The 24,916-nt window shown below is 35.4% G+C and overlaps 1 protein-coding gene across 2 annotated transcripts in view; it reads left to right on the top strand.

Annotated features, from left to right (window-relative positions):
• Window positions 1-24,916, top strand: part of SCLT1 (sodium channel and clathrin linker 1) — a 247,181-nt gene that overhangs the window by 106,532 nt on the left and 115,733 nt on the right. For both annotated transcript variants that reach the window (XM_068542339.1, XM_068542338.1), the window contains exons 10-11: window positions 20,490-20,580; window positions 24,266-24,357. In XM_068542339.1, coding sequence (XP_068398440.1) covers window positions 20,490-20,580; window positions 24,266-24,357 — 183 coding nt within the window. The remainder of the gene's footprint in view (window positions 1-20,489; window positions 20,581-24,265; window positions 24,358-24,916) is intronic.

Below are 24,916 nucleotides of genomic sequence, written 5' to 3'. Positions count from 1 at the left end.
AAAATCAGTGGTGAGAAGATGGATCAGTGCTTTCGCCTGTTCCTCCTGCTAAGAACAACTAAAACCCCAGGGCATAAGTACAAAACAAACATAGGAAGACCGAAAGGTGGAGAGAAGAAAGCAGATTGGTTAGGTGCCTCAGGATCCAAGGAATGACACTGTGGTCGGTTCCCTTGACTTTTTGATTTGAGTTTTGTCTTTGCTTTTTTACCGCATATATCCCAGAGTTGGAACAGAAGAAGCCAGCAATCTGACAATACCAACGAGGCACAGACCAAAAAAGAAAAGTGCCAACGAAGACTTTCTCCCTCTAGCCAAAGGACCAGGAAAGGAGAAGCCAAGCACGACAAAAAATTTTGAACAATCATCTCTCTACTCTAGCCAGGTACCAAAGGAAAAAAAACTATGGACCCACCTATACCCATCCTAGAAAGGCCTAGTAGGGAGTTTGGACTTCTACCTCTACCTCGCAGTAAAAGACAGCCCCTTATTCCCCCAAAGGAAAGGTATCAGAGGAAATAAACTAAAATAATCTAAAACCTATTTGATAGGTTTCTATCAAAGTCACTCATCATGCCAAGAATCAGGAAAATCTCAATTCAAATGAAAAAGACAATCAGTAGACCCAACACTTAGAAGACAGAGATGTTAAAATTATGTGACAAAAATTTTAAACAGCCATGATAAAATGCATTAATGAGAAATTATGAACAAGCTTGAAACAAATGAAAAGCATTCCCAACAAGGAAATGGAAAGTCTCAGCAAGGAAATGCAAGATATACAGATGAACTAAATGGAAAATTTAGTTGGTTGGCAACATTAAATTCTCTAATGAGAATAAGTCTTCCCACATCTTTAAAATCAGAATAGAGTTCATATTAAAACCCCTATAGTGTGTGTGTGTATGTGTGTGAGAGAGAAACTTGATAATCTAATCCTAACATCATGAAATGGTAAAGTGTCATTTATGAAAACAATTCTATAGAAGAATAAAATGCAATGTTATTTACAAGAACTTGAGTTTGGCAACATAGAACAGAAGGAAGAATATATGTATAGTTTAGTACATGACAGAGGTGGCGTTATAAATCAGTAGGGAAACAGTCATGTTAGGAATTGTTGCTATCTATGGGAAGAAAAAAACGTGTGAAGTTTTGCTTTTTGCATTTAGGCGTTTACATGGTTTTATGGGTTAAATAAGTAAATGTAAAAATGAAAAGCTTTGCAGATTTTAAAATATCTGAAAATCTCCCTTTAATAAATTTTGCTAGGGAAGTACTTCTTAATCAAAATTTAAATGCAAGCCAAAAAGGAAAAGATTGATATATTTGAGTATGCTAAAATGTAAAACTTCTGTTACAAAAATTAATATAAGTCAAATGAAAAGGCAACCCACAGTCTGTGAGAAGACATTTGCAATGCACGTAACTGGCAACGTGTTAGCGTTGAGGATACATTACCTAAGCATCAATAAAAATAAAAATCCATAGACTATTCGGCAAACGATATGAACAAACATTTCAGAAGTCATAGCAGTCAGGAAAATGCAAGTTAAATAATGAGATACTGCATCAGACACAATTATCAATGTCAAAAATATAATGTGGAGTGTAATAACAAGGTACCAAAGAAGACTGCAGTATTATGCAATTCGTATACATTTCAAATGTTTTAATCAGGAATGTGTATTGATTATGTATATGTATGTTTTAGTTATATAATATACATATATATTTAGTTATATATTCATCTTGTCATATATAGTAAAATAATTTAAAAGTATGTGTGTGTACATATATATATATATACACATATTCGTATATATATAGTGTGTGTGTGCACGCACATATGCTATTATAGAATTAAATAAAAACATTTCCGGAAATAGTATGCCCTAATTTCAAGTTAGTGATTATGTCTAGTGATTGTCTACAAGTAGACTATTTGTAGAAGTAGGGAATTATAGGTGGCCTAGGTGTCTGCCACTAAGGAAATGGATAGTAAAATGTGGTAATTGCATCCCATGGAATACTGTGCATCATTTAGAAACATGTATTTACATGTAAAGATGTAGTAACAGCAACATAGGTAGATCTAGAAAACAAGGTTTATATTAAGAAAGTAAAAAGAGATATGGATCTATAGTACAAAAACACATACATGCAAACAACGATGTATGTTTTACCAGTATATGTATATATCCATGGATATATCATATTTTAATGTGAACCTACAAAATGAAGGGGAATGAGAGAGCGATTGGGAATGAAGAGGAAAACAATGAAAATAAATAAGAGCAGGTCTTTCACAGCTAATAGTCATGGGTAGATAATGGGGTTATGGAAAGAATACTGTGATTAACTCAACTCTGCACTCAAGGTTCAAAAAAGAGTAGAAGAAAAAAGAGAATATGAGATTTATGGTATATGTGGGATAAGTCTGGGTGTGGAGATTTTGGAAGGAAAATGAGTAAGGAAACTGGTTCATAAAGACCACTATGATATGATGATAATGAAAATAGAAAATAAAAATGCAAATAAAAGGCTATATATAGAGAAAATGGTGATATTGGGCTAAAGGACGGGAAAAATCATGAAATTTTATGGCTAAAGTTATCTTAATCATTTAGTTCAAGTTCCTAAATTTATGGAAGAAAACCAAACTGAACCAAAGTCTCAGAAATTGTCTTGTCCAGGGTTGCACCACAAATTCAAAGAGGAGCCAAATTAGAACTTGCATCTTGTAATTGCTAATCTAGTGAGTTTCTAAACCTGACTTTCTGACAGTATTCACAGCAGTAAGGAAGTCAAGAATGAGAGTTGATTGTTAAAGAAAGAATGATGAGTGGATACATTGTTTTTTGACAACTGTGTCATTTGGCTTTTGGACATTTGGGCCTAAAGATTATAAATTGGAGATTAACAAAGCTAGTTTGGGTTTTCTAAAGCCTAAAATGTCTTAAGTGTTTAATTGTCCATGAGCAACTTTGCCATAATATTTACTGACAATATTCCATAGCTTAACACTAAGCAGTTCAGAGTTGTATACATAAAACTATGCTTGCTTTTCCTGCCACAGATTTGAAAGAACATAAGGATAAGCAGATGCTTCTTTTAGGGAAAAGGATGTTGCTTTCAAGTTTGACAGATTCTGAATGATGGGCATATTGATATTACCAGAATTTAGGTTTTGAGATGCCCTATATATCCATGCCAAGAGTAACTACATTAGAAACTCTTTAAACACTAGCTTTGTTTAAGTTTGTACTTAAACTGAAAACATATTAGTTTCATTTGCTGTCTGATGTTATGGTGCAAAAAAAAAAAATGAGAATCATGTGAATTTATAATTAAAGCTTTTATCATTTTCCTTTTTGAGAGTTTCTGCTGATACCCTATCATAGCAGAGAAAACTTGTCAGCCTAGTTTGAAAGAACCTTCATTCACCTGGTCCTTCCCAGCCCTCTAGTTACGTACAATAGTCATTTTGCTGTTTCTCATGGAAGAACTTTTGGTCCCTTCCTTGTTGCCTTTGATCATTATTCTGTTTTGTAGAAAATTTATAATTTTATAAATCTGGTTAAAACTTGCCTTCTCCAGGAAGACGTCTCTGGTTCATTCCACCAGATTTTTACTCTTCTTTTCTTGTAGATATACTGAGCATTTATTCATTTTAACTGAGATTGTGTGCTATTTTTCTTCAGGTGACTTTTTGTCATATATATATTTGTTTATAATGTGTATCTAGCTGAGTTATGGAAATATTTTTCAAGCCATATGTGCTCAGATTTCATATCTGCCTTGTAAAATCTTTGAAGGAAAGGATTTCATTTGTGTATATCTTTCAGGAATAACCAATATTACCTTTGTAAAAGAACGTACTGTAAAGATTGACTCTGAAGCATTTGCACAGGGATTCATATTATCTTCTCGTCAGAGTGGCATTATCAGAATATTTATTAGAAAAAAATTTTAGCCACTAAGGAATGATATCATTAGCAGACATAGATAACTGTTTTCATATAAACAATCTATAACTTATCAATCTATTTATTTTGTATTTATTGAGAACTTATAGACATATGTGCTCTGAGTTTAGAAATAGTCTTTAATAAGTTTATGTATGATATGACAGCCTCAAGATTGTTGAAATTTGACCTGTTTCATCTCATGTACACTCTTGTGGCTTCAATAATCTCTAAAGGTAAGAGCCCATTAAATTTTTGTAGCTTGAGGTTCTCCTGGTTATCTCCACCCAGATAGGTCAGAAGCACTAAACTAAGCTTGTTATTGTATCTCCTGAATCTTCCCTTTGTATTTATAAATGGCATCATCCAGTTTCTGCTTCAGAAAACTAGGAGGTATCCTAAATTCTTTTCTGTCCCAACTCTACCTTCTAAATGTCTCTCAGATCCTTCACCTCTGCATCATTATATTGTTATTGCCTTTGCTGAATCCGTCATCTCATCTAAGCTACTGCAGTAACCTCCAATTTGGCTTAACCTCTTCTCCATCTTCCTTTTTTGTACTATCATCAAAGTGATCTTTCAAAAATAGAATCTGAACATGTCAATCTCCTTCAGTGGCTACAAAATGCCTATGGGATATAATCCAAATTTTCTAGCATGACATGAAGCCTTCTACGACCTGACCCCTGGCTACTTAACTCTATATCTTGTCACCCTGCATCTCAATTTCCTGAACTATTGTTAGTTTCCCAAACAAGCCATGCTATTTCATAAATCCCTACCTTTGCTCATGTTGTTCAGGCTGCCTAAAATGCCCTTTCCTGATAAATATCTTCTCAACTTTCAAGGTACAGAAGTGTGCTATCTTCTAGAAATCATTTTCTGAATCTTTGTTTCTTCCTCCCCAGGTAGAACCAAACGTGCCTTCCTTTGTGCCTCAGCTGTAGACTGCACGTGTATCTGTCACAGTATTTTTAACACTTTAATGTACTTAATTCTCTGCAAATCAATCTCTCTTTGCTAGTTTTTAAGCTCCTTAAAGGCGTGGATCATAATTTAGCCATTTTTACCTTGCCATCATCTAAGACAGTGCTAGATACATGGCAAGTGCTCAAAAAAAACCTTTTTGAGTCATTAAGTCAGTTAATTAATTAAATTGCACTTCACCAGAGGGGCAAAGCTGAACTAATTTACGTGGGTTTTCTATTTGTGTATTTTGCCATTGATCTTTTGGGGCACAACTGTCATTATTTAGAAAATTATATTTTATATTCTTCAGCCGTGCAGTAATATGTGTCCAGTTAGTAGTCCCGTATGATGAAGTCTCACGCCATCCTGCTTTATCTTGCCCAGTCATGAATCATCATTTTGTCCACTGTATCCCACCGTATCCCATCACTTATGGGCTCTCGGCTATCAGATTGACACTCAGGGTACTGCAGTGCTTGTGTTCAAGTAACCCTTATTTTACTTAATAATGGCCCCAAAGCACACAAGTAGTGATGCTGGCAAATCAGAGTTGCCAAAGAGAAGGCTTGAAGTGCTTCCTTTAATGAGGAGGTGAAATCTCTCCATTCAATAAAGACAGAAAAAATCTTCTGCTGAGGTTGCTAAGATCAATGGTAAAAACGAATCTTCTATCCGTAAAATTGTGAAGAAGGAGAAAGAAATTCATGCTGATTTTGCTGTTGCACCTCAAACTGCAGAAGTTACAGCCACAGTACATGATAAGTGTTGGTTAAGATGGAAAAGGCATTAAATTTGTACAGTGAGAGAGAGAAAGACCACATTCACATAACTTTTATTACAGTATATTGTTATAATTGTTTTATTAGTTATTGTCAGTAATCTCTTCTTGTGCCCAATTTTAACTTTACCATAGATGCGTACGTATAAGAAAAAACATGGTATACATAAGGCTCAGTACAATCTACAGTTTCAGGCATCCCCTGGCAGTCTTGGAACGTGTGGGAACTACTGTATATGTACCTTTGCGAGGTAATAGTTTTATTTTAGCTGAGATAACAGATTTTTCTCAGATGTTTCATGTTCCAATTTGAATATTATTGCGTCTTTTATTATAAAAATGCTATGGAAATCTGGAATTCATGGATCACTAGTTTTGATTCATAGTGTCTCTTGGAAACTATCCCATGTGAGAAATGGCCCTGAGCAGATGTGCTTAGTCATGAGAATTGCCAGACAGTTCCTTATGTGTTGGCAGCTAGTTTTCTGAGCATAGAAACATGTTTTAAGATAAAAAATAGGTTTTTGCTGTCAGTTTCCTATCTCTTCACACTGTTTTACTTTAATGTTATTTAAGGGGTTAGTTGGTCACCCCTTATTCAAAACTGTTTGTATCTTTCCCACTTAATCTTTCAGGGGCGTAAAGAAGAATATGAGACTTTACTTCTAGAACCTACTGGTCAAGAGCAGAAACAAATTCATAACTTCATTGTTTGGAACTTTTGCCTCTAATAGGTGATTACTAGGTTATTTCAAAATATGTATTTTATTGATAATTATAATTTTATTTTGCAAACACTCCACATTTGCACACCTAACCTAAAAGTGCGCTTCTGTGTAGTGTGAAGTATAAAGAGCATAGGTTTTGAAGTCAGACAGCTCTAGATTAGTATTCTTACTTTTAATTTTCTATTGACTTGGGCAGGTTGCTTAACTGAATGAATTTTAGTTTTTTTTTTAATTTTATTTTTTAAAAAATTTTTATTGGAGTATATTTGATTTACAGTGTTGTGTTAGTTTCAGGTGTACAGCAAAGTAAATCAGTTATACATATACACGTATCCACTTCTTTTAGATTCTTTTCCCATGTAGGCCATTACAGAGTATTGAGTAGAGTATCGTGTTCTATACAATAGGTTCTTATTAGTTATTTTATATATAGTAGTGTGTATATGTCAATCTCGATCTCACAATTTCTTAATCTCTGCAATAGAAATAAAATGAGCTTCCTTGAGTGTTGCAGTGTACTATAATTCTTATTGTCTTTGCTCTTCTCTACTCTACTTTAGTATCCAACCCGTGTAGGTAGGCTTGTATGATATTTACAAATCAGTTGCTAATAGATTTACGAGTTAGTATTAATGTAATAAGTGGACAGCAGATATTTCCCTCCCTTCCTCTGGAAATGAGCCTTGCCTTTGTTGTTGCTGCTATAATTTCTAGGAACCAGATGAAGTATTCCTTTCTTTTTCCCTCCTCTCTATTGTTATATCCCCAGGTCTTTGCCAGCTGTACAACCCTAAGCCCTGTTTCTTCTGGTATGTTGTTCCATCAGTTATATTCATTCTTTTTAAAAATCTTAGTCTCTTGTGTGTTTCTTCCAAGACCTCAGGTATATATACCTCCCCTGATGATTCCTCAGATTACTGTATTTTCTTCTTCTCATTCTTTGAAATTGCTTGGAAGAAGAGCCTGTATTTGCTATAGTCACTCTTCAGAATTTCTTTCAATTTGGATTTGGTCCCGTATCTCTGTTCTTCTCCTCAAGACGACTGGTACCTTTTTTGCCTTAAAACAAAATCCTTCATTCTCCTTGGTTATTGATTCTTTTTGATTGATGATTTTTCTGTCCTTCTTGAACATTTTTCTACTAGGTCTTTTGTATTTGTGTCCCAGTTTCTTCTCTGACCCTTGTCACCATTTCCTTTCCTTTGCCTTTCCCATTTCCTATTTCCTTATCCTACCCTACTAAAAGTAGAAATTTCTTAAATTGCTATCCATGTTACACACCTTTCCCCCTCTCCTTAGATGATTACCTTTACCCTACCCAACTTAAACTTTCAATGTTTCCCACATAGGTACCTCTGACCTTGATCACTTTGTTGAGCTCTATACTTGAATCACTAGGGCAGTGGTTTTCAAACTATTTTTAGTTTAAAAAAATCTTATACATAGAACCCCAGTATACTGGTAAAAGTGGAATTGCTGTGATTGAAGTAAGGAGTGGAAATCTTCCCCCTCTTAGTAACCAACACCCTCACCCAACCTAGGGATTTTGCTTGATTCCTCGCCTTTGCTTTACCCCCACATCCAAGTCGTGTGGGCTCTGTATCCAGATTATCACACATCCAGTCATCACCACTATCATCGCTACCCCAAGCCGTCACTCTCTCTTGCTTGCATTTGCCTCCTCTCTGGTCTCCCTGCTTTCACTCTTATCTCACTGTTATTTATTCTCCACACACCAGCCCAAGAAGTCTCCTGAAAGCATCAAACAAATCACATCACTCACCTGCTTACCACACTCAGTGGATTTCATTGCAACTGGAACAAATTCCAAAATTCTCACTATGCCTAAAGGCACATATATGATCTGACCTCTCTGCCTTCCTCTAACTACCCCATACACTTTCTCTCTCTGATACATCCCAGCGAATTGTCATTTATTTAAGTACCTTTCTCATACTCTTTGCATTTATCATTAATTCCCTCTGCTATAACTCTTTCACCTTAGATTTTTTAAAAATCGATCCCATTGTCCTTTAAACCTTAGCTCAAATGGTCCTTCTTTAGACAGGTTGTCACTGATGACCCAGGTCTCTCTCCCATTGTTATATATCATTTGCTTCATTGCATTATCACTTTCTGAAATCATCTCATTTATTTGTTTACATATTTACTGTCTGTCTCCCTCTAAAACAATGTAAACTTCATGAGGTCAGGGGCTTTGCCTCCCTTGTTTGCCACCGCATCACCAGTGCTGACAACAGTGCTTGGTGTAGTTAGGCGCTCAATAAAATAAGTGTAGGGCTCCGGAAATACAGTTAAAAACAAACAAACAAACAAAAGCTGAGTGAACCACGAACATGTGAAGCTCAACATGTCCAGATTACATTCATAGTGCCTGGCATATTGTAAGCATTCAATAAATATTTGTTCAAAGAATGGATGGATGGAGTCTCTTAGATTCTGTCTCTGTGAAATCTATGCCATCTCTCTCAGTGGAACCGCTTGCTTATTGTTACCATCACTCTAGTTACACATTCCCTGCCTCTTACTCATTTAAATTCCTGAAGTGCAGCTCTGATTCCATTATTTGAGCAGCTCTCCATTGCCCTTAAATTGATACAGATCACCTCACTTGTCAATTAAGGTCATTGATATTGTAGCCCCCATTGCCTTTTCAGTCTTAGTTCCCTTCTTCCCTCAACAAGCCCTACACTTTCCTACCTTTATGCTTGAACTTACTTTGTTCCTTCCTGAAGCTTTTTCTTTGTCTCTGCTTGTGAGATTTACTGTTCCTCTGCCAGTTCTTAATGTAAATACTTCCCACTTTAATATTCCCTGAACTAAATGCAAATGTACTACCTACTCTGAATCGTAGTACTGATACTTTATTTTAATCTTTTGTGATGCTTAAAGTATGCTTTGTGACCCTCCTAAAGATTACTGTATCTCACCTTTCTTTGTGTGTTTTGTATTACCTTAAAGAACACCTTCGGTGTTCCAAACATCACAGGCACATAGTAAACATTTTTTGAGCATGTCCACTGTGTAAGCCTATTTAATAATAGAAAATGAATTAATATGTTCTCCACTTTGTCAGTGGTACCCTAAGTTTTATAACTCTAAAATTGTATTTGGAATAATGATTTTAAATCTTTTTTTAAAAGATAAACATATTGATTGTGCAGTTATTCTGTCAAATCTAAGGCAGTAGCTGTATGCCGGAATCCTCTATAGAGATTCTGAAAAACAGAGATGAGCAGGTACCATTCCCAGACATTCTGAATGAATAAGACTCAGATGGAGGCAAAGCTTGCTTTCATACAAAGAAAGTATAGAGAACTACTGCTAGTATGATGAAAAATTATATTCCAAAATGGAACTTAGAATTTTGAACTACTTTGAATTGTATATAATTTTGAATTATGTAAAAATAATACACAAATGAACTGTTTCACGACTGAGTAGCCTCTGTTTTAAAGTTTTGATAACTCAGTACATGGATTATTAGTATCTATTGCTTTTAGAGTTTCTTTGTAGGCTTCTGTCCTTTGAATAGTTCTAATTAGACTGCTACTAAAAATTGAAAGAAGAAAAAATTAAAATAAACTTTTTTCCAGTTTTCCTACTTACTATCAGTTTCCTAAAAGCAGAAGTGATCTTAAAAATTCAGAACTTTGTCTAAAATTGTTTGGAGATTTTCTAAACTTTTAAAGCATGAATGATTGGCTTTATTTTACTGGATACTTATAGAAGAACTTACTAAAGTAGCTAATGTATGCATTTTTCTTTTATTTTAAATTCTAAAATTTAGAATATATATCAAATCCATAAAAACTAGTTTTATTTCTCTCAAAATGTTATCACTTTTCATTGTATGAAAGAAATATTGTACACATTTCTAGAGTTCTCTTGATATGAACGTGCAAAAACAGACAAAAATTTATCTTAAAATGGACTCAGATCTCAAAAAAAAATGGTATTAATAATTAAAGCACTTTAATTTCTGTACAAGTTAATGCTATAATTTAAATATATACTTATATAAACTACATTTAATTATATCCTCTGTTTTATGTTATATCTGGTTATACTTTGCTTAACAGAGCAAATCTTTGCTTTTTAAAGATCAAATCTCTTTGATATTATAAGTGATGAAAATTACATTAAAGAAAAATCTCAGAAATTTTACATTCTTTGACATGGAAGCATACCTAGAAATGAAATAATGTGTTTTTAAAAATATTCCTTTGTAGGAATATAAGTATTCTTATTTATTATTTATCAATTTTTTAAAATTTAATTTTATTTATTTTTTAAACAGCAGGTTCTTATTAGCCATCTACTTTATACATATTAGTGTATATATGTCAATCCCAATCTCCCAATTCATCCCAGCACCACCACCCCTCCCCTGCCACTTTCCCCCCTTGGTGTCCAATACATTTTGCTCTACATCTGTGTCTCTATTTCTGCCTTGCAAACCGGTTCATCTGTACCATTTTTCTAGATTCCACATATATACGTTAATAGATGATATTTGTTTTTCTCTTTCTGACTTACTTCACTCTGTATGACAGTCTCTAGATCCATCCACGTCTCCACAAATGACCCAATTTTGTTCCTTATTATGGCTGAGTAATATTCCATTGTATATATGTACCACATCTTCTTTATCCATTCGTCTGTCGATGGGCATTTAAGTTGCTTCCATGCCCTGGCTATTGTAAATAGTGCTGCAATGAACATTGGGGTGCATGTGTCTTTTTGAGTTATGGTTTTCTCTGGGTATATGCCCAGTAGTGGGATTGCTGGGTCATATGGTAATTCTGTTTTTAGTTTTTTAAGGAACCTCCATACAGTTCTCCATAGTGGCCGTATCAATTTACATTCCCACCAACAGTGCAAGAGGGTTCCCTTTTCTCCACACCCTCTCCAGCATTTGTTGTTTGTAGATTTTCTGATGATGCCCATTCTAACCAGTGTGAGGTGATACCTCATTGTAGTTTTCATCTGCATTTCTCTAATAATTAGTGATGTTGAGCAGCTTTTCACGTGCCTCTTGGCAATCTGTATGTCTTCTTTGGAGAAATGTCGTGTTTAGGTCTTCTGCCCTTTTTTGTTTTTTTTTTAAACCACGAAGAGCAGTTGTTTTTTTTTTTCTTTTTTTCTTTTATTTATTTATTTATTTATTTATTTATTTATTTATTTGGCTGTGTTGGGTCCTCGTTTCTGTGCGAGGGCTTTCTCTAGTTGCGGTGAGAGGGGGCCACTGTTCATCGCTGTGCGCGGGCCTCTTCACTATCGCGGCCTCTCTTGTTGCGGAGCACAGGCTCCAGACGCGCAGGCTCAGTAGTTGTGGCTCAGGGGCCTAGTTGCTCCATGGCATGTGGGATCTTCCCAGACCAGGGCTCGACCCCATGTCCCCTGCATTAGCAGGCAGATTCTCAACCACTGCGCCACCAGGGAAGCCCTTCAGCCCATTTTTGATTGCGTTGTTTGTTTTCTTAATACTGAGCTGCATGAGCTGTTTATATGTTTTGGAGATTAATGCTTTGTCTGTTGATTCGTTTGCAAATATTTTCTCCCATACTGAGGGTTGTCTTTTCATCTTGTTTGTAGTTTCCTTTGCTGTGCAAAAACTTTTAAGTTTCATTAGGTCCCATTTGTTTATTTTTCTTTTTATTTCCATTACTCTAGGAGGTGGATCAAAAAAGAGCTTGCTGTGATTTATGTCAAAGAGTGTTCTTCCTATGTTTTCCTCTAAGAGTTTCATAGTGTCCGGTCTTACATTTAGGTCTTTAATCCATTTTGAGTTTATTTTTGTGTATGATGTTAGGGAGTGTTCTAGTTTCATTCTTTTACATGAAGCTGTCCAGTTTTCCTAGCACCACTATTGAAAAGAGTATCTTTTCTCCATTGTATATCCTTGCCTCCTTTGTCATAGATTAGTTGACCATAGGTGCGTGGGTTTATCTCTGGGCTTTCGGTCCTGTTCCATTGATCTATATTTCTGTTTCTGTGCCAGTACCATATTGTCTTGATTACTGTAGCCTTGTAGTATAGTCTGAAGTCAGGGAGTCTGATTCCTCTAGCTCCGTTTTTTTCCCTCAAGACTGCTTTGGCTATTTGGGGTCTTTTGTGTCTCCATACAAATTTTAAGATTTTTTGTTCCAGTTCTGTAAAAACTGCTACTTGTAATTTGATAGTGATTGTGTTGAATCTGTAGATTGCATTGGGTAGTATAGTCATTTTCACAATGTTGCTTCTTCCAAATTAAGAACATGGTATATCTCTCCATCTGTTTGTGTCATCTTTGATTTCTTTCATCAGTGTCTTACAGTTTTCTGAGTACAGGTCTTTTACCTCCTTAGGTAGGTTTATTCCTAGGTATTTTATTCTTTTTGTTGCAATGGTGAATGGGATTGTTTCCTTAATTTCTCTTGCTGATCTTTCATTGTTAGTGTATAGGAGGAATGCCAGAGATTTCTGTGCATTAATTTTGTATCCTGCAACTTTACAAAATTCGTTGATTAGCTCTAGTAGTTTCCTGGTGCCATCTTTAGGATTCTGTCTGTATAGTGTCATGTCATCTGCAAAGAGTGACAGTTTTAGTCCTTCTTTTCCCATTTATATTCCTTTTATTTCTTTTTCTTTTCTGATTGCCATGGCTAGGATTTCCAAAACTATGTTGAATAATAGCAGTGAGAGTGGACATCCTTGTCTTGTTCCTGATCTTAGAGGAAATGCTTTCAGTTTTTCACCATTGAGAATGATGCTTGCTGTGGGTTTGTCGTATATGGCCTTTATTATGGTGAGGTAGGTTCCCTCTATGCCCACTTTCTGGAGAGTTTTTATCATAAATGGGTGTTGAATTTTGTCAAAAGCTTTTTCTGCATCTACTGAGATGATCGTATGGTTTTTATCCTTCAATTTGTTAATATGGTGTATCACATTGATTGATTTGTATATATTGAAGAATCCTTGCATCCCTGGGATAAATCCCACTTGATCATGGTGTATGATCCTTTTAATGTGTTGTTGGATTCTGTTTGCTAGTGTTTTGTTGAGTATTTTTGTATCTATATTCATCAGTGATATTGGTCTGTAATTTTCTTTATTTGTAGTATCTCTGTCTGGTTTTGGTATCAGGGTGATGGTGGCCTCATAGAATCAGTTTGGGAGTGTTCCTTCCTCTACAATTTTTTGGAAGAGTTTGGGGAGGATAGGTGTTAGCTCTTCTCTAAATATTTGATAGAATTCACCTGTGAAGCCATCTGGTCCTGGGCTTTTGTCTGTTGGAAGATTTTTAATCACAGTTTCAATTTCATTACTTGTGATTGGTCTGTTCATATTTTCTATTTCCTCCTGGTTCAGTCTTGGAAGATTATACCTTTCTAAGAATTTGTCCATTTCTTCCAGGTTGTCCATTTTATTGGCATAGAGTTGCTTGTAGTAGTCTCTTATGATGCTCTGTTTTCTGTGGTGTCCGTTGTAACTTCTCCTTTTCATGTCTAATTTTATTGACTTGAGTCCTCTCTCTCTTTTTCTTGATGAGTCTAACTAAAGGTTTATCCATTTTGTTTATCTTCTCAAAAAAAACAGTTTTTAACTTTATTGATCTTCGCTATTGTTTTCTTTGTTTCTATTTCATTTATTTCTGCTCTGATCTTAATGATTTCCTTCCTTCTACTAACTTTGGGTTTTGTTTGTTCTTCTTTCTCTGGTTCCTTTAGGTGTAAGGTTAAGTTGTTTATTTGAGATTTTTCTTGTTTCTTGAAGTAGGATTGTATTGCTATAAACTTCCCTTTTAGAACTGCTTTTGCTGCATCCCATAGGTTTTGGATGGTCATGTTTGTCATTTGTCTCTAGGTATTTTTTGATTTCCTGTTTGATTTGTTCAGTGATCTCTTGATTATTCAGTAACGTATTGTTTATACTCCATGTGTTTTGTTTTTTACGTTTTTTCCCTGTTAATTGATTTCTAATCTCATAGCGTTGTGGTCGCAATAGATGCTTGATATGATTTCAGTTTTCTTAAATTTACCGAGGCTTGATTTGTGACCCAAGATGTAATCTCTCCTGGAGAATGTTCCGTGTGCACTTGAGAAGAAAGTGTAATCTGTTTTTGGATGGAATGTCCTATAGATGGCAATTAAATCTATCTGCTCTATGATGTCTTTTAAAGTTTGTGTTTCCTTATTAACTTTCTGTCTGGATGATCTGTCCACTGGTGTAAGTGAGGTGTTAAAGTTCCCCACTATTATTGTGTTACTGTCTGTTTCCTTTTTTATAGCTGTTAGAAGTGGCCTTATATATTGAGGTGCTCCTATGTTGGGTGCATATATATTTATAATTGTTATACCTTCTTCTTGGATTGATCCTCTGATCATTATGTTGTATCCTTGTCTCTTGTAACATTCTTTATTTTAAAGTCTATTTTATCTGATATGAGTATTGCTACTCCAGCTTTCTTTTGATTTCCATTAGCATGGAATATCTTTTTCCGTCCCCTCACTTTCAGTCTGTATGTGTCCCTAGGTCTGAAGTGGGTCTCTTGTAGACAGCATATATATGGGTCTTGTTTTCGTATCCATTCAGCAAGCCTGTGTCTTTTGGTTGGAGCATTTAATCCATTCACGTTTAAGGTAATTATTAATATGTATGTTCCTATTACCATTTTCTTAACTGTTATGGGTTTGTTTTTGTAGGGCCTTTTCTTCTCTTGTGTTTCCCACTTACAGAAGTTCCTTTAGCATTTGTTGTAGAGCTGGTTTGGTGGTGCTGAATTCTCTTAGCTTTTGACTGTCTGTAAAGCTTTTGATTTCTCCATCGAACCTGAATGAGATCCTTGCCGGGTAGTGTAATCTTGGTTGTAGGTTCTTCCCTTTCATCACTTTAAATATACCGTGCCACTCCCTTCTGGCTTGTAGAGTTTCTGCTGAGAAATCAGCTGTTAACCTTATGGGAGTTCCCTTGTATGTTATTTGTCATTTTTCCATTGTTGCTTTCAATAATTTTTCTTTGTCTTTAATTTTTGTCAATTTGATTACTATGTGTCTTGGTGTGTTTCTGTTTGGGTTTATATTGCCTGGGACTCTCTGTGCTTCCTGAACTTGGGTGACTGTTTCCTTTCCCATGTTAGGGAAGTTTTCGATTATAATCTCTTCACATATTTTCTCGGGTCCTTTCTCTCTCTCTTCTCCTTCTGGGACCCCTATAATGCGAATGTTGTTGCATTTAATGTTGTCCCAGAGGTCTCTTAGGCTGTCTTCATTTCTTTTCATTCTTTTTTCTTTATTCTGTTCCGTGGTAGTGAATTCCACCAATCTGTCTTCCAGGTCACTTTTCCTTTCTTCTGCCTCAGTTATTCTGCTATTGATTCCTTCTAGTATACGTTTCATTTCAGTTATTGTATTGTTCATCTCTGTTTGTTTGTCCTTTAGTTCTTCTAAGTGCTTGTTCTTTAATTCTTCTAGGTCTTTGTTAAATATTTCTTGCATCTTCTCGATCTTTGCCTCCATTCTTTTTCCGAGGTCCTGGATCATCTTCACTGTCATTATTCTGAATTCTTTTTCTGGAAGGTTGCCTATCTCCACTTCATTTAGTTGTTTTCCTGGGGTTTTATCTTGTTCCTTCATCTGGTACATAGTCCTCTGCCTTTTCATTTTGTCTGTCTTTTGGTGAATGTGGTTTTCCTTCCACAGGCTGCAGAATTGTAGTTCTTCTTGCTTCTGCTGTCTGCCCTCTGGTGAATGAGGCTATCTATCAAATTTTTTTAATGAAAACTGGTTTTGACCTTTATAACAGTATATACAGGAGCACACATATATCTAAAACATTTCCACGTAAAATAGTTTAAATATATAGTTATGAAAGTTCCTTCATAAAATAAAATTAGAATTACTTTTTTGGACAAGTTTAAAGATTTCACAAGTTTGAATACTTGAAATGACTCACAAGACTCCACAGAGCATACCCCCATAAGGCTTCTATTTAAAGGCAAAGGATGTTGTGCAGTAAGAAAAAGAGCATAGGGAAGCATAGGAGGCCCAGGTGACATCCAGACACAAGTACTCTATGGTCTTTCTGCATACAAAGACATTCTTTGTCTCCAGGTTGAACCACCAAGATGTGTACAGTGAATCTTGGCTTCAGGAAAGCTTAGTGAAGGTTTTTTGCTCCTCTGGTCACATAGTCCAGCCTGGCTGTCTAACCAGTTACACCAGGTGAAAGCCATCAGTAAGCAGATCCTATGTGAGCATTACCAGAGGAGATTCAGAGTCTAAGCAGCACACCATAAATCTCACTTTTCATTTTTTGGCCCAGAGTCAAGGCCAGACATTCAGGCATCCCCCAAGCTTTCTCAATCCAGCTGTAAATTTATGCAATACCACACCATTCCTGACAACTCAAAATCTAAAAAGAGGCAAGATTATGATGATAGCTTACATTTGTGTAAACTACAATAAAGTTTATAAAGTAATTTAATATGCATTAGCTTATTTGAACTTTATGATAATTCTGTGAGCTGTACAGGAAAATTGTTTTTATCTCTAGTTTATGGCTGCAATTCTGAGCCTTAGAGAAGTTAAGTGATTGGCTCAGTTCACATGGCCTTCTGTGGTGGTAGGGCCAGGTGTAGGAGGATACAGCTTTTATTCTAGAATATGTTTCAGTATGTCATGCCAGAAGTAGATATAAGGAACTATTTATTCCTTTTCTATCTTGTGGAACAATGTAGGAATAAATAAGTATATATAAAACTACTGCTTATTTTCCCCCAAAACATAGTTCTTTGTGTGTTTTAGGGAATATAATATAATAACTTAAGTGCTTTCAGAATATTTTTCTTTTTAATAACTTATAAAAACAAGTCTTAAGACCAGTGCCTGAATTTCCTTTTCCTTTTACTGATGTAGGAGAGAGATTCTGTTTCAAGTGAAAGATTCTGTTTCAAATAAGATATATTTTGAAGAATTGTTCACAAAATTATTATTTTAGGATTTCCACACATGAATAAAAAATTGGATATATAAGATCTAAGTAAAGTATGAAGACATAGTTACACCCGTGACTCTTCTGTCTCTCTCTTTTCCTCTTGTGCTTTCTTTCATTCACTTATGATGTATTTACTTGTCTACTATATGCCAGGTACTGTGCTATCCCTGAGGATTTAAAAATTAATAAAATGTGATCCTTGCCTTTAATGATCTTACATTCCATATTTTTTTTCATAAACTCACAGTTCCATGAGGGGAGTATCTGTTAAAAATGTATAAAGTATTATGAATTATGGGGGCTGGTATTATAAGGTCTTTTGCCTAAGAGAAGTTAGAGAAGATTTGAAATGAGGAGATTTTTGAGGTTAGTCTTGAAGATTGTTGAGGAATTTATCAGAAAAAGCAGAAGAAGGCTAGTCAAGTCAAACATGTGAAAAAAATAGGCAAGGCTGTGTTTAAGAAACAGGGAGTTAATAGTCTGTTATACCAGGAATATAAATTACATGAGGGGAATTAGCAAGAGATGAGACTCTTTGAAGCCAGATGATGACTAAGTTTATATGCCATGCTGAGGAGTGTTGATTATGTTCCCAAAGAAGTGGGGAATCCAGAAATCATTAATAAACAAGACTTTTTATCATCAGTGGGCTTCCCTGGTGGCACAGTGGTTAAGAATCCGCCTGCCAATGCAGGGGACACGGGTTTGAGCCCTGGTCCAAGAAGATCCCACATGCTGTGGAGCAACTAAGCCCGTGTGCCACAACTACTGAGCCTGCGCTCTAGAGCCCGCGAGCCACAACTACGGAGCCCACGCGCCTAGAGCCCATGCTCCGCAACAAGAGAAGCCACCGCAATGAGAAGCCCGCACACTGCAGTGAAGAGTAGCCCCCATTCGCTGCAACTAGAGAAAGCCCACGTGCAGCAGCGAAGACCCAACGCAGCCAAAAAATAAATAAATTTTTTTTAAAAAAAGAATTTTTTTATCATCAGATAACTTTTTTTTTTTTTTTTGCAGATAGGATGCATTATAGAGGATGAATTAAAGAGAGTACCAGCAGTAAAGAGATCAGTTTGGAATCTATTGGAATAGTCCTGGGAAATAATGATGAGGCCAATGGTTGGGCCATGGAAGTGGAAACGGATTACACAACTGAGGGACAATTTAGAAGTAGAATCGTTAGGCAGATTAGATAGAAATCAGGAAACCATCTACTATAGAATTTTTGTTTGGGCAGATTATCTTATCCACCTGCCCGTTGTTGGAGATGAGACCACTGAGACAGTCTTGTGGTCAAGTGAATTGCATTAAGCCACATCACTGGTTAGTGACAGAACTGGGTTCCTGACCCTAGGACTCTCCCATATTGCACCTCATTCCCACTGTGGCTCTAACAATTTTTTTCTTTAATCATGCTCTGATCTTACATTTGTTTACACTTAACAGTGCACTTTAATGTACATTATCTATTTTGAGGTTTTCAGCAACCCCATGACATAAGTAGAATAAGCATTATTATCCCCTTTCTGAAGGCAAGAAAGCCAAGTCATAGTGGGTGCTATGCTTATTCAGAAGTTGCTCAGTTTTAGCATTACTGTATAAAATCTTACTCCTTAAGTTTTTCTTTTTACAATGTATGGAATTTTATAACTGGTAGATTTGTTGATTGATTCATACAGTAGATGCACTCCTGAAATTGTCTCTAAGCTTAGATTTTGCATGCATTAGTGTAAGGTGGTTTTGGAGTTGTTTTTGTTTTGTCATTTGGTGAATCATTTTGCAAGTAGAAAAAATTTATGCCTAATAAAATCAGATTTTTATAAATTGGATTCATTTAAAGCAAAGCATATTCTTAAGTGCTTAATCTTATGAAATATTATTGGTATCACTTTTTCTGGTGGACAGTATATCATAGAGGACTTGGTTTAAATACCAATTTCATTCTTGTTTGTGAATCCTTGGGCAAGTTGGCAAACCTGTCACCCTCACTCTTTTGATTTCAGTTTGATATAATAAAAGTACTTATTTACAGGTATTGTGTTAAGTGAAACGATGTTTACAAAGCATTTAGGACAGTTCCTGGAACCTAATAACTGCCTGATACATTTTAGCTATTTGATTTTTATTTCCTGTTTTTATGCTAACCAATTATGTAATTATAAATATTGTTAGAGTCAAAAGTAATGAAGTAACATTTGCTGTGAGTTTTGCATCAGATAATTTCTTTAGGTTCAACAGCACTAATATGATTTATATTTATAATACATACATAAAACATAATTAGGAAACAAGTATGGGCAGTTCCTGCACTAAAGTACCTTCCTTCCTAAAACTGTATGTTTTTTTCCATAATCCACATGTTCTGTATTTACACGTAGTGTTTAATTGGTATAATATTAAAAATCTTTTTTTCTGATTCAGAAAGTCTTATTTTTTTATTCTAAAATCTTTTTCTATGGGGAGTCAAGAAGATATTGAAACTTATTTGATACTACTAGAACATTCAAAAACTTGTCCTTTTTGTCCTTTGCAGCTTCAGTCTCAGAAGAAAGTAAATATTAGACCATCTTGAGACAAATGTTTCAGTTCATTATGTTAAGTGATTATATAATACAGACTTCTGGTGTTTAAGGAATGATCAAGGTGTTGAAACCTAGGTTCATTTTCATAGAAAGGCCAATCAGCGATATTTCGCTAACTCTGTTCAGGAAATTATAGACATAACTATATTCTGCTTAATGCACTGACATTCTTGTTAGGTAATTTATCAAGATGATAAAGTTCTTCATGAAATCTATTGAATTATTTGAGTATAAAGCGTAACTTATCCAAGTAAAGTATTAATGATTCCCACTTTGTACTCATCCCTTCAGCTATATTTTTTCATCTTCACACTCTTCGACATAAAGAAATCTTTCAGTATTTATCCCTTACATTCATTTTTAGGTGTATCGTGGTTGGTACTGATTTTACCAAATTTAGATTTCTAATTTAAAAAATTTTTATGGTCTATGAAAACAGTGTTTGTTAATTTACTTTGTATTTTAGGCAAGCCAAGTTAGATCTGAGAGTTGCAGCAGCAAAAGTGGAAGAGTTAAGTAAAGTGACTGAAGATCTTCAAGAACAGATGCAAAAGAAGGTATCTTCCTTTTTCTAAGACAGCTGGATGCAGATGCCTGTAGCTTTGTTTTCTATGTATTTTGTTGTTGATCTGTTTTGGATTAGGTGTTAAAGAGGATTGCTGGAAAATGAATTAATCATTTTATTGTCCTCAAAATATGAAATATGAAATTAGGAAGCTAAATTGTAACATTGGAAATAACTTTATTTCTATTCACTGTACCCTAAGTCAATAAACATCACAATATCATAATCATCCCTAAACACATCATTACTGAAATGCATGTTAATGTAAGATCAAGTTTTAGTTTGTTGGTTATATGTAGATGGAAAAGGAGTATTTAATCCTACGTTTTGTTTAATACTACATTTTGTGTTATTTATTGGCATAAAAGACTGGTTCTTTTTACGTGTAATGGGGAAGTTTCAAGAAGGTGTCAAGGAAAGGTCAGGCTTTAGATTTAGATGGATCTAATTATTAAAATTCTAACTCTGGTACTTACTAGCTGTGTGACTTTTCTAAGACTTATTTCCTAGTCTGTAAAAGTTGGTTATAGATTTCCAATAATGGTAGACTTGTGAAAGGCTTATGCAAACCTTCTCATAGATAATAATAATAGTTATAAAAATTGGATAAAATTTTTTTGAAACACTGCAGAGCACCCAAAAACAGTCACTGAAAGAGATAAGAATTATGAGTTTTTAACTTTCTGACCTGAAAGTTCTCCCTAATCCCCACAGCTATGGCTTCAGAAAACAAAAGCTTTATATGCTCTTAACAGTAGTGCCCAAGATCAAAGTTTAGGACTAGAAAAGCAGTTGAAAATTTAAAGAAGAAATATTGGCAGCAGGAGAACCACACACACAAAAAATTGAGACCCAAATTCTGAATGTTAACTCTGACCAAATCCATGGCTGACAACCAAACTATGCTTATGGGAGCTGGAGAGGGTCCCCAGGAAACCCAGTGAAAAAGTTGGCAGAGACCTGAGAGACATCTACTCTTGAAAGATAGAGCTATATGGAACTAGATGTTTAGGTTTTGCTGCTTTTTATAATTGAGTGCATTCCCGAGATGTGTGCAACTTGAGCAGCCAAAAGCTGAAGCATCAATGTTTGAAGTATTAGTGGACAGAACCCAAAGCTGGCAGAGCAGCTGGAAATTACAGGGGAATCTGTAAGAGCAACAAAGCCACAAAGAGGAGGAGCCCTACCTCTGCCCAAATCTTGACGGATCCTCAAATTATGCAGGCACAGTGAGTTCCCCGGGAGCCTAGTTAGAAGAGCAACAGTGGAAAGAAATAAGAACGCATCACAGATGCCAGCTGCTGCACACTGTGGGGGACACACTTCAGAGTTTGAATCTAGGTAAGAGAATTGCCTAACTGAACAAAAAAAGCTAATAATCTTCGAAAAAACAAAACAGAATCCAGAGAAACTGTGATTCATTATCTTTATTATCCAGTTTTCAATCAAAACTTACTAGACACCAAAGTGTGGCTGGTGGGGGATGGGGAGGAAGAAGAAGTTGATAGAAACTCATTTTCATTGAGTTTGGGTTTAGCTGTTGGATTTAGCGGGCAAAGGCTTCAAATAAGCTATTATAAACATGTTCACGGAATTAAAGAAAATCTATTTTTAAATTAGAGTAAAATAAGATTTTAGTGAAGGAATGGATAGAGAATGTTTAATTGAGAACTAGCAAATAATTTTAAAAATAGAAATTCTAGAGTTTAAAAGTACAGCAACCCAAATAAAAATTTCATTAGATGGGCTCAAAAATTAATTGGAGTGAGCTGAAGAAATAATCAATGAACTTTAAAGCAGATCAATAGAAATTTTCCTGTTCAAAGAATAGAGTTTAAAAGATGAAAGAAAAATGAACAGGACCTCAGAGATCTGTGGGACAACATGAAGCAAGCCAATCGAAGTGTAATTGGAATTGCAGAAGTAGGGGGCAGAAAAGATGTTTAAAGAAATAATGGCTGAAAACTTCCAAAATTTGGTGGAAAACATTAGCAGATCCAAGAAACTCAGTGAACCCTTAGTATGATAAACACAAAGAAAATCACCTTAAACACATCATGACAACACTGACAGCCAATTATACAGAGAAAACTTGAAAGCAGCAACAGAAGAATGATATGAACAGGGAACAGAGATAAGAATAATGGCTGACCTCTCATCAAAAAATTGTGGAAGCAGAAAACACTGAAGTAATATATTTGAAGTGCTGACGGAAAAAAATGCTTATTAAGAATTCTATGTCCAGGGACTTCCCTGGTGGCGCAGTGGTCAAGAACCCGCCTGCCAGTGGAGGGGACGCGGGTTCAATCTCTGGTCCGGGAAGATCCCACATGCTGCAGAGCAACTCAGCCCGTGTGCGACAACTACTGAGCCTGAGCTCTAGAGCCTGCGAGCCACAACTACTGAGCCCACTCGCCCTGGAGCCCGCGCGCCGCAACTACTGAGCCCACGTGCCACCACTGCTGAAGCCTGCATGCTCTAGGGCCTGAGAGCCACAACCACTGAGCCCATGCTCCACAACTACTGAAGCCCACGTGCCTAGAGCCTGTGCTCCACAACAAGAGAAGCCACCGCAATGAGAAGCCCGTGCACTGCAACAAAGAGTAGCCCCTGCTCACTGCAACTAGAGAAAGCCTGCGCGCAGCAACGAAGACCCAACGCAGCCAAAAATAAATAAATAAATAAATAAATAAATAAATAAATAAATAAATAAATAAATAAATAATTCTATGTCCAGTGGAACTGTACTTCAAAAATGAGGGCAAAATAAAGGCATTTTCAGGTAAAGAAAAACTGGGAAATTTTGTCGCTTAGTGGAGCTGTCCTTCAAAAACTGCTGAAGGAAACTCTTTAGGCTGAAAGGAAATGACACCAGGTGACAACTCAGATATAGGAAGAAATTAAGAGCAACAGGAGTTGTAAATATGAAATAATACATGTACATAATTTATGTTTTCTTTTCTCTTGTCAATACCTTAAAAGACTTGACTGGATTTATAAAGTATGCACATACACTATATGACAACAAAGGCACTAAAACCTAGGATGTTTCATGGTAATAAATACACTGTAGCAAGGTTCCAGTGTTTTCTCTGAATTAATATTAACTAAATAAATTGGGATAAGTTAAAGATGCAAATTACAATCTCTAGAGCAACCACTAAAAAATAATTCAAAGAGATACAGCTAAAAGCCAATAGAAGAACACAACAAAAAGTAGGATAGGATGAACAGGAAATTTTTTTTTGAGATGATACAAATAAAACCTATTAATTTATTTTAAAGCGTCACTGTTTAAAGTAGAAATATCCTATGACTATAATGGAATGCAGCATAACCTAGCTAAGAGGACATATTCTGAGGACATTACCTGCAAAACAAATCCCTGTGTTGTTGTTTTAGACTTGCGCTATAGAAATAGTTGGAATATTGATAGAAATCCATGTGCAGTGACTGTTTTGATTTTTGTTTTACTAATATAGAATTGATAGTGAGGTTCTCCTCCCCCTTTTTTAGTATATGCATGGTTTGTTTCCAAAGTAATATTGCTTTAAACTTACATATGAAATTCTAGCACTATAATAACTTTACAGAGTGAACTGTTTTCTTTATGCTGTTTAATGATGTATTGAATTTTTACAAACTAAAAGTAAGCATCCAGTTTCTTTATTTTCTAGGAGGAGGAGATGGTGTCTGCCCAAGGAAGAGAGGAAGCATCAGATAGGCGCTTACAGCAATTACAATCTAGTATAAAACAATCAGAAACAAGGTAACTTGCTAAATACATCTAGCTTTGTCTATAAGCTTCAAAAGTTATTCCACATTAGAGTTTGTTTATGATTTATGATATCATCTAGAATATATATTTTATAAATGCTAAACAAACTATAATCATAGGTTTAAAATCTGGTTTGCTGGACATTGTTTATTAAAAAAATCATATTCAAAAGATTGAACATGTGTTTTGAACATATATTCAAAGATCATTTTTGTCTTTGCCTTTTCTCCAAAACAGTAATAGTCAAGTTTAGTTAATCCCCAAATCAGAAATGTTCTTTTCATTTTAAAGCAGAAAAAAAAATAGCGAAGTTGGGTAAAAATTATATAGAAAAATCATTTCTTACTGAGAAATACTTGAGAAATCATTATAGATGTTTTTCCTGGAGTCTCATGGAACAAAAATTTTCAGTTACCTTGGAAGGTCTGGGCTACTTTTTAAATATATTCTGTAGCTTTGTCTTTAATTGCTGTCTTAATGCAGATGTTCATTCTAGAATCTTTTGTTGTTGTTTTCTAGTCCTTGTTGGATATTCCCTTAAGGAACTTGA

Source organism: Eschrichtius robustus, chromosome 4 (assembly GCF_028021215.1).
Source record: "Eschrichtius robustus isolate mEscRob2 chromosome 4, mEscRob2.pri, whole genome shotgun sequence".
Taxonomy (NCBI): domain Eukaryota; kingdom Metazoa; phylum Chordata; class Mammalia; order Artiodactyla; family Eschrichtiidae; genus Eschrichtius; species Eschrichtius robustus.
This window is presented reverse-complemented; position numbering and strand designations above follow the sequence as displayed.